Source organism: Mytilus californianus, unplaced genomic scaffold, assembly GCF_021869535.1.
Source record: "Mytilus californianus isolate M0D057914Y unplaced genomic scaffold, xbMytCali1.0.p SCAF_6, whole genome shotgun sequence".
Taxonomy (NCBI): Eukaryota; Metazoa; Mollusca; class Bivalvia; order Mytilida; family Mytilidae; genus Mytilus; species Mytilus californianus.
This window is the reverse complement of record NW_026262712.1, coordinates 93,690,082-93,705,501: the sequence shown is the minus strand read 5'-3', so window position 1 is coordinate 93,705,501 and position 15,420 is coordinate 93,690,082. Positions and strand designations below refer to the sequence as shown.

The 15,420-nt window shown below is 31.8% G+C and overlaps 1 protein-coding gene across 2 annotated transcripts; it reads right to left on the bottom strand.

The window, feature by feature from the left end:
• Positions 1–2,586: 2,586 nt before the first annotated feature.
• On the bottom strand, positions 2,587–13,973 carry LOC127706988 (tereporin-Ca1-like). Of its 2 annotated transcripts, XM_052211751.1 has the most exons (6): positions 13,785–13,973; positions 12,879–12,980; positions 10,648–10,757; positions 5,825–5,989; positions 3,950–4,200; positions 2,587–3,495 (listed from the first exon to the last, which is right to left on the bottom strand). In XM_052211751.1, exons 3-6 carry the CDS (start codon positions 10,730–10,732, stop codon positions 3,115–3,117), a joined length of 882 nt encoding a protein of 293 aa, XP_052067711.1. In that variant the 5' UTR covers positions 10,733–10,757; positions 12,879–12,980; positions 13,785–13,973; the 3' UTR covers positions 2,587–3,114. The 2 variants fall into 2 exon arrangements, with proteins under 2 accessions (XP_052067711.1, XP_052067710.1); XM_052211750.1 differs by lacking the exon at positions 12,879–12,980.
• Positions 13,974–15,420: the final 1,447 nt, after the last annotated feature.

The following is a 15,420-nucleotide window of genomic DNA, read 5'->3' as shown; positions in this document are numbered from 1 at the left end:
ATTATTTTTTCTTTCGTAATATGTTGCATGCTTGCTAGGAAGCCTTTGAACCAACGATTCCTAATTGTAAAGTTTAAAATCTTCGCTCCGAAAGTTTCACGGACGCTATTATAATTGTGTTTAATGCTATGGAATATCTGTATGACAGATGACCACGCATATGTTCCATTTGTCGAAGTCACAATCTTCCATGGTAGTATCAAGTTATCATATTTTTTTGTTGATTGCAGGTTTTTTTTGTTGACGTAAGATCTTTTTTTTTATTTTCAATGCATTTATTTAGAACTTTCTCATAAAATTGGGGCGATTTAGAGCTTGTCATTGTTAAGACTCTAGCCAATCGTTGTAGACCATAATTATGTTGACCCAAAGATGCCTTTTTGTTTTTGTTGCTGGTTGCTCTTTGGTGGGGTTCGTGTTGCAGTCTTTAGTTTTGTAGACTGTTGCTGGCAAAACTAAGCTTTTTGTCATTTTAAGAATAAAAATTATATTGTCCCTTTTCGGTCTTAAAATCGCAGTGAATAATCAAATTAAATGAAAGACCTTTCGCTTAATTTTGCCAAAACTAAAGAATACAGAAATAAAGGACCCTCTTCCAGATCCTCATATATATATGATATACATGTAAATAGGTATCTTTTTTATTACCAAATAAATAAATTTGGTGTATTTACTGTCTTCTGATTGGTTAAAAGTATTTCCTTTATTTTCAATGTTGTCAATTTTTATGGCGACACGCCCACTCTGACGTTGTGTATTCATACGCCAACATGTGTGTACGTTGTTATTGTTAATATAAATAATATAAAAAGCTCTTTGAGCCTAATTTTTGATAGAAATTTATTTATAATGAATGGCTATTATTTATTTTGAATTTATTGAACCATAAAATTAATTTTTCACTCTTCACATTTTACATAATCCGCTTCTTCGCGGATTATGTAAAATGTGAAGAGTCAAAAATTAATTTTATGGTTCAATAAATTCAAAACAAATAATAGCCATTCATTAAATACTGAATTTCTTACATAAAGCATAAAGGTTGAAATCAGGGTATCTCTAAATATGTACTAACTAATTAGCAAAACATAATGAGTCTAAAACGAAGTAGCATGCAAACCTATTAACGAACCTACCAAATAACAGTCTGATGACTTCGATGAAAGAAGAAAGAATAGAAAGACAAACAATGGTCAAAAGAAAGACAAACAGAAAATAACAGTCTGATGACTTCGATGAAAGAAGAAGAAAGAATAGAAAGACAAACAATGGTCAAAAGAAAGACAAACAGAAAATAACAGTCTGATGACTTTGATGAAAGAAGAAGAAAGAATAGACAGACAAACAATGGTCAAAAGAAAGATAAACAGAAAATAACAGTCTGATGACTTTGACGAAAGAAGAAGAAAGAATAGACAGACAAACAATGGTCAAAAGAAAGATAAACAGAAAATAACAGTCTGATGACTTTGACGAAAGAAGAAGAAAGAATAGACAGACAAACAATGGTCAAAAGAAAGATAAACAGAAAATAACAGTCTGATGACTTTGACGAAAGAAGAAGAAAGAATAGACAGACAAACAATGGTCAAAAGAAAGATAAACAGAAAATAACAGTCTACAATACATTATACAGAAATCCAAAGATCAAAAGATCAAAATGGCTTTGTTTTGACATTTGTTCCATATGTCACACATTATTTTGGTACTTAATTTTCTATTTCAAACTGTCTTATTATATCGATTTCTATTGTGTACATTTCGTACGCAGCATGCATATTTTATTTATTCAATTGTAACGATCTCGAAATTCGCTATGACTTTAAATGTCCGAAATATTTGTTAACATTTGAAACATGTAAGATTATAAATTTATATTTGTCAATAACCTTTTAAACTCTAAGCTTATGCAAACATCTTACAAGTTCGTTATGCAACTTTTATTCGGTCATATCAAATACACACATAATTCAATTGATTGATGGATTGATCACCTATCGTAATTCTCTTTGATGAATTAAATCACTTAATTATATAATTTCTGTTTACAACATGACCCCAACAAACTGTGTTGTTATAGCAACTTTATTTGGTATTTAAAGAAAGATAAATTTATATTCAGGGACTCCGTTTGGATATGCCAACGAGAGCACATGAACTGCGTTCGGATTTTCCATCGCAATCATATATATTGTTTTTGGCTTAAAATAACTAATTTGTAACACTGATATTTTATATTTGGACTTTATTAAATGAATTTGGACTTTACCAATTTGTTTATGTTTATTGTATTGAACTGCCGACTTGTGTGTGAATAAAGAGCTAGTACCCCGCATTGTGAATCGTTCCCATAGACGGAATCCCACTCAAAGCCATTCCGGCAATATTTATTAGGGAAAGTGATAAATACTTTCTCATACATAACGTTCCAAATTATTCGCGGTTTCGGCACTGAATTAGTTTCTTATATAATTTTGTTATCTTTGGATGAGACTAATGTTTGCATACGTTTGGGTAGTATTCCACTTATCATAATGTTTTCTATTTGGCTTGATTATGTTTATGTTGTCTGTTGTGTTTTTGAAATAAGTCTGTCTAATTTTATTCTATAATATGTAAACATACTAACTAAGCTTGTTATAATTCGTAATAAAAGGATCGAATAAAAGAAGAATCGAAAGATGAAACAAATAATTTCTCTTTCATTATAAAAGCGTTTTCGGATTAAAAAAGTTAAGTTTAAGTTTAGTAATTATATTTAAAAAATCAAAAACTATTCGAGTATATACGTAACACAAATGCAAAACAGTCATAATATATAATTCTGTAAAGTAAAATAGATTACATTTCATAATTTTTGCAGGAAACAGAAATCAAACAAAATTATTGACTGCATTCATGTACTTTTAATTAGCTTAATGCACTTGCAATTTTAGAATATCACATATTTATCCAAACAAAGAAATCTAATTGTACAAAATTGAATTATTTAAGAAGTGTATAGGAAACACCAAACGTGTATACACATATTAGATCCTCAACTGTACACAAGTATATTTTTCAAGTATGGACGGAAGATTATCAAAAATTAGACAGTCTTTATAATTCGTGAATCTAATTTTTTAACTTTGAAGCTAAATTCTCCCACCGTTTAGGTTTTATGATAACTTTGATTTCCGGTTTGTGACTGGTATCCATAGTTCCTGTAACTTCAAACAGATCGTCATCGATCATGACTTCATTGCTGGTAAATCTACATTTAACTCGCTTGAATACCATTGCTTCATCTTCTTTTTCATAGTACATTGTCTGAAACCAGGTTTTATTGTGCTTTTTGTATCCTTTATTGGTCAAACCCAATATTAAATAATTAGAATAAAAGTCAAAATTAAATGGAGCTGACCATGCGATTACCAAGCGTCTGTCCGTGCCATTGATTAACCAGGATACAGTTCCAGAAGTTCCAGTTGCAGTAAAACCACATTTGTGACTGACCTATTGTCAAAAGAAAACTATATATTGAATATTTTGCAAACCCAATAGATTGAAATAATACATTAAAAGCATGCATGCCTAATTTGAAACGTTGTAAAGTTCTGTTAATGAATTGACTTCATCAGGAATGCTTTACCGCCAAAAACTGTAAAAGGAGAAGCAGTGATGGTATTTTAATTATAATGATCCAAGACATGGAAGAGAGCAACTTCAATAAGGCATTTTCTTGCAACATTTTATCAGATTTGTTTCGTTTTCATGTTATTTGTTTAAATATTTTTATCTATAAATTAAATTTCGAAAATACAGATTTGCTTTCGAAAATACAGATTTGCTTAACTCTTTATCGTTACTGTGCCATATGATGCTAAGTTGTGTCTTGCAATTGCATGCATATGCTAAATAATGTGCATGTATATTTTGTTTCTATATGCATTGGTTGTATGTCTCATACCATTGCTTCTCGAGTTGCAGGTTGTATATTTGTTGCTGGTGATGATAAATATCCCCATTCGAGTGTCGTATTTGGATTCGTTAAGGTAAACTTTGTCCAGTTCTCTACTTGTATTCCGCAAACAATCATAAATCCAATATCCATTAAATGTGTAAGGGTAGACCGTAGTAAAGACGCACCGGAAATGACCTTAGATTCAATGACCTGAGACCATTCAGTCCAATCACAAAATCCTGTCAGTGGATGAAACCCTGAAAAAAATATTCGATAACCTCCTTAATATGTTAAAATAGAGAAAGAGAGAGAGAGTGATTTGCGGTAAACTCGACTGTGACGATGACAAACCTGCACAAGATTACCATAAGAGACATCTATTGGTCATTATCATAAAAAACGGAAATGCACGTCATGACACGCTAGGAATCCTAAGAGTCTAGACAAGTTGTGAACAAATTCATATGACTCATATTACCACCAAATTCTTAACAAAAACAATTGACAGGGACAACAACTGTCAATTTTCTTCAAGTAGGACAGGCAGATATTCATGTGACAAGGTTAAACAGGTTTCGTGAGTACTCAAACCTCCGTACATTTTCTAAAGCAGTGGAAAAAAAGATACAGATAATGACACACATTAAGATTCGAACTAGAATAAAAACTTACTTCAATTATGATGGTATTACAAAATACCAAAAAACACTATGAAAATATATCCATTAAATACAGTACCGAATTAAAACTTTTCATAATGTAATGATAACATTACATCATGGTTTAACGATTCCCAAATAGGTGTATGATACCACATTGCACATCAAATTTTAAAAAAGGAAAGGCAAAGTTATTATTAGTTATCTTGGTGTAATCAGGGGTGTACATAATTTAACACCGGTGCTGCAGCCGAAGAGTGTATGCATCATCAAACCCGGTATAAAATTTCGTACACCAAAATACTTTATTTCTTATGAAGCGTCCGTGATACATTTTTATACCGGGATGTAAAATTGAAAAATGCGTTTTTTGTCAACACCGATGTTGCTGCGCATTGTCAAATAATACCTTTTTAATTTTTCTCCATGTTTTTATTTTTTTTTTAATTTCGGAAACAAAATATTTTAAATGTTAGATTTCTTTTTTTTTTTTTAATTTTGGCAAAAAACAATATTTCTAATTCTTATTTATTTATTTTTTTTTTTTTTTGTAAATTGGAAAATGTGGTAAAAATTTGATGAAAATATATGTTCAAATGTCCAATTGTTTCAGTTAAAACATAGTTTCACCATTTGCTTCATTGGTGACGTATTTGTGGCGTCATAATGTAGGCGAATTTCATACAAACCTGATTTATGGCAGAATTTGCAAAATTTATGACAGTTTTCCGAAAAATTGACAGTGGTGCCACCCTTCGCCCCCACATATTTTTGCTGAAATATTCTTTATATACCATATTCTTTACTTTTCTAAAAATAATCTGTTTATAACAAATTTATTAATAAATATAAAGCAGATATACATTTTTTTTTAGCAATAGTTAAATACATTAGATTTACTTTAATAATAATTGAACTAATTGAAAAAAAAAACACCTTCATAGGGCCGTTTATTGGGGTTCTTGGTTGTACTTTTACCCCCGAGTAAACTGGGATGGGGTGTTATTTACACCAGGGCCATCAGATTGCAAGATTATTGCTTCATAAGAAATTAAAAAAAACACAGTATTCATTATTTTGAAAGTCAATGTTATGTTATTTAATACCAAGTGTAAACCCTTTCTTTATACTCCGGACCCTCATTGAGCAAAGTATTTCCGATTTAATATTTTAGTAATATCCCCAAAACTGTCACCTTAAGATATTAAAGGATAAGTGTTACCTTCATTGAGTCCATCTTGATCTGTGACGACGAAAAGCCCTGAAGAAGGATCCAAACTTGTGGAAGGTGGCATTACAACTGAGTTATTCTTTCGATTTAACATGATAGGAATTTTATCTTTGTTGTCCATGTAATAGATTTCCTGCATACCTGGAAACGCATTTTCTGAAATCGATCGAGGAGGCGGCATCACTTAAAATCGTGAATTCACTTAATCAAGAAAATAGTGAGTAATTGCAACTGTGTTATTTGCGCAGTCACAGTTGGAAAGCAAGTTCTTGGATACGTCCGTTGTCGTCAAGCTCTATCAGCAACAATAGCAGGGGGGATTAATTAGGTGGCGCTACAGTCGTCGATGACGTCAAAAAGTCCGCGAAATCAATCGGCTAAAAAATCGACGTTCAAACTATTTTTTTCAACTTGTCATGCTTTTATTATAATTGATTTTTAAAGTTTGTAGGTTTTGTGAACAATATAGTTTCAATACGACGTAGAAAAAATGTCGAAAATAACTTTCATTTGCTATTACTTCATCCTGTCCGTTCTAAAAATTATCAGCCATCTTTTTTGTTCGCCAAAAATATCGAATTTGAATAACTTGACGTTTGCGTATGCAGATACGGAAAAGAACGTTAAAAATTTTAAATGAAACCGGGTAACCTATCACCTATTTCAAATTTCTACACAATTTTGAAGCCATCATTTTTTACTCCAATACAACAATTTTAGTGACCACCAGTCATGTCAATTTGTAGCAGGTTTTGGCTTCGTTTCTGGTTTAAAACAGTGAAAGTTCAACTTCTTTTCATTGTACCTGTTTCCAAGTACTCTAAAATACTTATTTTATTAAAGATATGAATAAAATTGTGTCCGTTCATTATACTTATAAGTTAAAAACCTTGCTTATCTGATTATCTCTTTACTAAATAAGCCACACTAATAAGTGCAAAAAACTAGCTTATCAAGTCAAACAAGAACTTTAATTCATAAAGATGGTTTCTTACAAAATTGAATTTATTCTAATTCAAATGGCAAATTCTTGTCAAATTTTACAATCATTAAGTAAAAGGAACAAAATTTGTCCCAGTCATTTGTGACATAAATATCCAATTATCAAGGTAAAAGTATATAATACTTTGTTTATAAATATTAATACCAGCTGATACAGCAACCTGAAGAGTAGAAGCCCCATTTTATTTTTTCAAAAAGTTTTACTTTTATAATCTAAAAAATACCCTGCAAGGGCTACTAGCTGTGTAATTATAATTGAATTTTACAATAATAATGATTTTAAAATTCAAAATTATGTCACTTTTAAATCTAAGTATTATTTTTTTACAGAATTTCTGTCAATATTTTTGTTAAATTTATCCTTTTTGTGTAGGATATTTTTAGGCAGTACTGTACTGTTCAACTAAAAAACATAGGATTGAGCTAAATTGAAGAAACTATTGTGACTCTTGGTCCAACTTTTTAGATTATGAAATTTAAATGATCAGTTTTTATTATTTTTATTTCAGAAATATTATTTAAATTATATAAAGTATGTTTTTTTAGTCCGAAGCGATAGCCAAGAACCTTGACCTGGCTACAAGTGCAGAAAAAGTATACGGCTGGTTGTTACCATCCCGTTTATTTTGTTACTTTTGTTGTGTATCTGACTTGTACGACGTTTTTAATTAGAAAGTAATACATTTTGCATTTAAGACGAGCATAATTAAAAAGATTGAAAACCAAAAATTTGCATACCGGTTTATGTACCACGATGTTTGGAGATATTTAGTCTTTAATAAATTAGGGACTTTGCGTTAACACTAGCGCTTCTCAATTCCATTAGCTGTGTGCGAGTAAAATTATTGCTTATTCCTTTGATACATATCAGTGAAATAGGAGTAGATTGAAAAGTTGTGAGTGGGAGGGGGGGGGGGGGGACTTCTTAAAGTGACAAGCAAAAAAAAAGAAACTTAATTAATATTTTCTATCAGAATAGTCTAGAAATATGTTAATGTCCTCCTTCGTAGCCACTTTATATTTTAATAACAAAATACATTGCCAAAAAGGGGGCCTTATAGTTTTTCCCCTCACCTTTGCAAGTGTGTAATGTGGGTATGGTCCTCTTTCCCGGCTCCTACGCCACTGCATTTATATATACCCCTCCATACCAAGAAAAAAGAATACATACGTACAAACTAACAAAGCCAAACAAAGAAATATGTTTTGCCTCCTCCCTCACCATTTGAAAGGGGGGCAATTGCCTCCTTCCCTGGCTCATACCCCTCCCTATTTTCCAAAAAAAAAACAAAGAAAAAAAATATGAATAACAGATTTAAGAATCTAAAAATTCAACGACGTATGCAAATGAGATAAGAAAGAGTAAACAGACAAACGTAAATACAACATGTATAAATATTTGTCAAAAACAATTAAATAAAGAAACAAAACATACAAATATAAATAAAGCTGTTTCACTTTTTTACGGGCAATAACATGCAATGAAAAATAATTTATTTTGTCTCGTTTTAAATTTTTTGATCCACTTATTTTTGAAATCAATATTTTGTTGTTTAATTTCATGCTTATTACAGTAATGTGATATTCGAGTAGACCCAAGTATTGATCACGTGACACAATATTTTTTCCTTTTCCATCCCTATATCCGAAATGGGCGGTAGTTTATTGACGTTGAGACTGATTTTGTGCTATTACAATTCGACTTAAGAAAATTTCTTGAACTTCAATGGAAAAGGGGAAATCCTCTGTATAGTTCGATTTAGACGATTTAAAAGAGCTAAAGCAAACCCGTTTGTACATGGAAACATAACATGGTTGCAGTTACTCTTGCAGTCAGTAACTTCGTAGACACTTTATTTAATTTCAGCAATTTGGAACATATTTATAAAACAAGGTTATTAGGTCACAAGGTGTACGATAAAGTGCCTATGAACTCACTGAATGCACGAGTGACTCTATTCATAAAAAGTGTCCGTGTAACTTCATAAAACGTGTCCATGTAACACCCGTTATTGTAATGTTTTTCTATAGCTCTGCTAAAATGATTGTATATGAATAATGAAACTGAAAAAGCAGAAAAAAAATGAAGGGTCCGTGTGCTTGTTTTCGAGATTGAAAATTTGGCGGGAAATAATTCTCTCTAGATTTTTCATACATTTAACATTGGCACCTTTTTTCTTTCAAAAACGATGAAAAAATAACAAGGATTTTATAAGATTTTCAAAGATGACATTTTAAACTATATGTAATCAAATCATGGAAAGAAAAATAGAAGTTAGTAGGCAAAATTTTTAATGGCACTACATGGATAAAAGCAGAGGATTCCGAATATCTGGTAAAATTTTAAAAACAAGAGGAGCGAACATCCTATTTCTATTGATATTCTGTGATATTTTAGAACAGTACGCTGAAATTGAAGTATTACCAATTCAATAAGCTTTTCATATGTGTTATCAAATCAAACAACCTTTCTTAACTAAACCCACATAAAACTGCATATTTCTGCAGTTTACAAACATTGTTTTTACATCAAGTAACTTGCATAAACAAAACTATAGAATTAGGCCGTTAGTTTTCTCAATTCAATTGTGTCATATTTTTCATGCTGGGGCCTTTTATAGCCGAATATACGGTATGGGTTTTTTTTTCTCATTATTGAAGGCCGTACGGTTGCCTATAGTTGCTTACATCCACTTCATTTGAACTTTGTTGGATAGTTGTCTCATTGGCAATCATACCACATCTCCTTATTTTTATATAGAATGGAAGGTTTTCTGCAGATTAGAAACATTGTTTTCAAATCGAATAAATTGTTTAACCGAACCATCATTGCACATAAGGATTGATGCATGCAGATTTAAAACAATACTAAAGAAACTTCAGTAGTCAAGCTGCTACTTTTAATAAATATAACAATGACCGTAGACATAGTGACCTCAAAACCAATAGGGATCTTCTTATTCTTTGTCCCTATATATCCAAGTACGGTGTAATCACATATATAATTTACTGTAGTATTTGATTTAGAATTCGGAAACCAATTTTTCTGACAAATGTCGGTCTAGTTTTAGTGACTTTGTCCTTGACTCTTAACATAATGACCTCAAATTCAATTGCGATTTTCACCTCGTTATATGTGAACATATATCCAAGTAAGGTTGCAATCTGGTATGATAAGTATAAGATTTAGCTTCCAGAAACCAACTTTTCACATAATGTTGTCCTTTTTTGTTTATCTTTTTGTTGTTGTTGTTCCTACACTGTTTTCGTCATGATAAAAAGTATTGGGAGAGGACTTCTTTAATATGGTTATAGTTAGTGTCCTTTGCTACTTTTGCAAATAAAATGTGTGTAAACTAAACGAAAGGACTGACTACATTTTAAAGCTGGGTCTAAATTCTGAAATTGACGATACTGCACAAACAGGAAAAAAGTAATAAATTAGAAAGGTATCGGATCGTCTATAATTGACGATAATGTAAAATTATTGACCTCTTTCGTTCTGGCAGTAAAACCCTTGCCAAAGTGGGGTATTCATATGGCTGTTAGAAAATCAAATAGATAAAATGTCATGTACAATATCAAATAGAATCAACTTATTGTTCTCGTCCTGAATATGCATGAAGATAATTGCCACTAGACCCGAAGAAAGCAACAATTAATCAATCAATCAACTACTGAAGATGAAGGTCATTCTGCTCATTTTCGTTAATGGTTGTAACTCTTCAAATTAATCTACTTGAGAATGAGCACTTATATAAATTATGCAAATTGTAATATGAACAATTCAAAATGCATTGTAATCCACATACCTATAGAATGTAGGTTAAATTTGTTCAATGGAAGTCTTACAACCTTTCCTTTACAGTTCTGTATAGTAACATTATTGCTGTCCATTGTTAACGATCAAGGCATTGTCATTCTGCAAGTAAAGAAATTGTAGTTTGTATGTGCTGTTTGGTTGCGTCTCATTGATGTATACCACACATAAATATCCTTTTGTTCATAGTTAAAGATGTTAGCTCTTCATATTCTTTGAGACATTTATCATACCTTTCAACTTCTATTCATATTCCTTTGCGTAGGAATGCCAAACTTGATGTTACTTTGATATGATATTGATAATATTTGAATGCATTTTTTCTTATACATGTAGTTTTATGAGCCATGTTCATTTTTTTACATACAAGTACTCTTAATTGTTGATATAGGTATTCATTGAAATCCCACATGCAGCCTGTAGATATATATTTTCAATCCTGCTCCTCTGTGTAGACAAAGTCATAGTCATTGTTATCATTTACCACAAACACGTTATGATGTTTCAATAAATGACCTTTCGATTTATATTTTAGTCATTTGGTAAACATCGCATCCTCAAAACTCAATTGTATGCATAAATTATATAACCCAATTACAAAGTCCATTTTTTATCATTACGAGTTATAGCCATCGTTCAACATACTGGCAATCACAGCCTTATCTGTTGACATTGAAATATGTGACATATACGAACATTCCGTTCTACAAACTGCGGTCTTACCTCCATGAAACTATGTTGTTAATTCCACAAACAAAGCTCCAAACAATATAATTATGTATGTATATGACACTATCTGTTTATAATTACACCTTATGTAAGAATCCTGGGTTTTGATTGGTTGATAGCCAGTGTATTTTTCACCAATTTACTGTTATCAAATCAATATCGTTCATTTTTAACGCCGCCGGGGTATATGCAAAAAGGATATGCCTTTTTTACCCTCTCTGCCGTGGTATTTGCCAAAAAATACTCTATCCGACTGGACGCTTGTAACGTCACGATCATCAATGCGTTTTTGAACGTTAACATTCGGTGTAATTAAACAGATATAGCATGTTCTTGAGGGGTATTTGCGAAAAATACCAGTCATGAGAATGAATTTCCCTCGCCTTACGGCTCGCGAAATTGAACATTCTCTCGACTGGTATTTTTCGCAAATACCCCTCCTTAACATGATATATCTGTTTAAAATGCTGGATTCGGGAATTAAGCATTCTAATGCAACTTTTATGTAAAAAAAAATCATTGGCCAAAGTTTACCGTCAAATCCACAGTTGACATGTCGTAAATAAGGAGTGAGCCACCAGTAAAACTTCATTTAAAATTACTAAAACCAATCAAAACCAGGCTTCAAAGTAACTGCGAAATACCAACTATGGGGGGAAAGGGGGGGGGGGGGCGGGGGGGGTACGAATCAGGTGTAAACACTAAAAAATAGTACATGTAATCAGATCTCAGTCCCAGTTCTCGTGCAAAAGTTCAACTATCTACTCTTTACACGGATATTTCTCGTTTTAAACTCCAAGACAGGTTGAAAGAATTCTTTATACATTGTTTCATAAAATATAGCCAACATAAATACATATCATACGTCAAAAAACACTGATTGAAGCAAAATATTTTATCAAAAACTGACATCACCAGGATGTTGTTTTTTTATATCGACAACATACTTGTTACGTTTGGGGGAAGTTTTTTTCCAACAGACAGTCGGAATGCCTATGGAAACAAACTGTGCTCCTCTCATCACAAACTTGCTCCTTTATTTTTATAAGGCAGACTTTATATAGTTCCTTCTCAAGATGAATAAAAAGAATCAAAGGTTATGATCCTTTAACTTAACAATCCGCTAGGTAGATTGTAAAATTGAGAATGGAGATGGGGAATATGTTAAAGAGGCAACAACCCGACCAAAGAGCAGACAACAGCCGAAGGCCACCAATAGGTCTTCAATGCAGCGAGAAAATCCCGCACCCGCGGAGGTGGTCCTCAGCTGGCCCCTTAATAAAATTGTGTGCTAGTTCAGTAAAAATGGACGTCACACTAAACTCCAAAACATATAAATGAACTAAAATTAAACATACTAGACTAACAAAGGCCAGAGTCTCCTGACTTGGGACAGGCGCAAAAATGCGGCGGGGTTAACATGTTTTGTGAGATCTCAACCCTCCCCTATACCTCTAGCCAATGTAAAATAAAGAAACACATAGCAATACGCACAGTTTAAAAGAAGTCCGAGTCCTATGTGTTTTCTTTCTCAATTTTTCCATGACTGTGTTGTCTTTTGCGTCATATTTTTGTCGTAGATTATATAACCCTGTCCTAGAAATTAATGTGTTATCATTTCAAAATTTTACCTTAGGTAACATTCTATGGTTTGGGAAATTGCATATCCTGATGGTTAAGGATTTTGTTAATGTCTTATGGTTAAGATACATTTACCGATCTGCAATGGTTTAAACCTTATCACTGACTATAATATATACAATTTTAACATCATCAGCATGACGGCTATCGCTAATGGAATAGCAAATGAATTGATCCCCATTTTCCGTGTTGTCCAAAATTAATTTTGTTGTACAGTTTTCTGTATCGTTGAATATTCTTTGCCTTTGTTTGTTGTTGGTTCTGTTCGTCCTTCTTCAACTTGAAAGCCTATATTTTATTCATGCGTTACTTTACTTTGTCCCAGGTAGAAACAAATTGTTTAAGAAAAAGAAATTTTAATTGTTGATAAATTGTCGTTGTTCGATTTATTTCTTAATAATTTATTTTGGATGTAACACGTCTTCTGATTGGCTGAAAGTTTTTTGTCTATCAACTCATAGACATAATTTTGTCATGTGACCGTGACGTCATCAACGTTTTTTTTTCATGATTTACGCCTTAAAAATGGAATTTAGAATTAAATTATAAGGACTGCTTGTAATATTTTGTTCTGTCTATTCGAAATAACTCCACACTTTTAAATAACCCGATACGCGCGTTATACAGTGTGCACCACATTTTTGATTTTATTTCTTCACAGACAGAAAAAAATATTACATTCATTTCTGAATTGTATGTTTGAGGAGAAAAATAACAGTTGTGAATGCAATGTCTTGTCTGCAGTTAAGAATTTCTTACCTTCTGCTTTGTCGTGTCTATTGATGTCACAACAAAATGTCCGTTTGGTTTATTGGCGTTTCCATTCATTCATGTATTGACGTATAGAGCAACACGTGTATATATTAATAAATACAAAAATATCCGACCAAGGAAGTAAAATCGTTGATTATGTGTATAAATGATCATATATACTTGTATATAAATCACGAGATACGTATCCGGGATAAAAATACAATCACTTCTACTTAACATTTTTATACATTATATATAATCGACCCCATTACACTCCATACTTTATACTGTAATACTATCCTATATTGCTCATATTAATTTCATTTCTTTGTGTATTGTGTATTTTCACTGAAATATTATTGTATTATGATGTTTATGTATTTTGCCTGACAAGGGCCCACGATCGTTAAATAAAAAATGTCTAAGGTCCATTCAATCCTACTATAAAAAAAAGTTAATCCGCCTCGAAAAAAAGTAAAAAGAGATTTCAGGTAAACATCACTATGACAGACATCACACAGTTTCGTTAATCAATCTTTAGATGTCATCATACGACTTTTGGTCATCGACAAAAGCCAGCAAAAGGCAAAGATTCAAATTTTAGAGGCAAGATATGCATGTGCCGGAGATTCGACCTATTGATAATTTGGTCATTACAGACAGGAAAGATCTTAACAATAGTTGATCGTTGCAAACCATGTGAACTGTGGTGGGCAAATGGCTCTGAGTGTTATTATTCGATAAAGGTCAGCTATTTTAGATCTTGAAGTCACTACCAGTGGCATAGATCTTTTCTCATCGAAGGCCACTCTTTCGAGGTTTTCACTCCATCACTAGAGGGAAAAAAAGTAGTTTGTTTCTTTTACTATCAGCTGATAGTACATGTAACGTAAAGTTCTAAGGGGAATACATACTGTATGTGTTTCGTTATTTGAATCAAGTGGGTGACCTCATTGATAGTATTAAAATTTAAACTAATACTTTATATAGCACGTAGAACACTTCTATTACAATTTTTAGTGTCTTTTTGATTATTTTTTGTTTTTTATTTTGCTAAAGAGACAAATATGTTGTTATATGGGTGTAAACCTTCTTAAAATCCGAAGAAGCAAAGCAAAGAAAAAGTAACTTGTTATATTGAATCAAATCTAAATTGCTTCGAATTTTCTAGATGGTTATGACCAAGTAAAATGTGGATTCTCCATTTTTACAAAAACTAAGATTTCAATTATTCCTTTTACCTACGTTTTGGTTATTCATTCAAACTTATTCATGCACCTCACACGTTTTGACTCCGAGTGATCCTAGTGAAGGTAAATCCAACAAAACAAACCGAATGTAGGTAATGTGTTTTTGATTTTTATGTAAAACATATATATTTTCTTTCTTTTACAGTACTTCGGTACTGGCAAGAAAATACGGATAATGTTAGATATCGTAAAATTGAAATTTTCTGTTAAATTATTTTTTTTTTTTTTTATTTTTTTTTATTAAGGACTAATTTTATATCTCCATCATGCATAGTTCTGACTCGATCCTATAAAGATTTCTTCTGTAATGAAAAATGTAAATATGCTAGATATATACTTAATGGAAAAATGATAGAGATGATTAAAGCTGTAAATTTTCTTCTTGACAATAT

What these genes read in the sequence shown, in the direction of transcription:
- LOC127706988 (XM_052211751.1), bottom strand. Translation starts at nt 10,732, where the DNA reads ATGGACAGCAATAATGTTACTATACAGAACTGTAAAGGAAAGGTTGTA. An exon ending in ATTTAACCTACATTCTATAG is followed by an intron (nt 5,990 to 10,647) that starts GTATGTGGATTA and finishes GATCGATTTCAG; the next exon opens with AAAATGCGTTTCCAGGTATG. An exon ending in TCAAGATGGACTCAATGAAG is followed by an intron (nt 4,201 to 5,824) that starts GTAACACTTATC and finishes TATTTTTTTCAG; the next exon opens with GGTTTCATCCACTGACAGGA.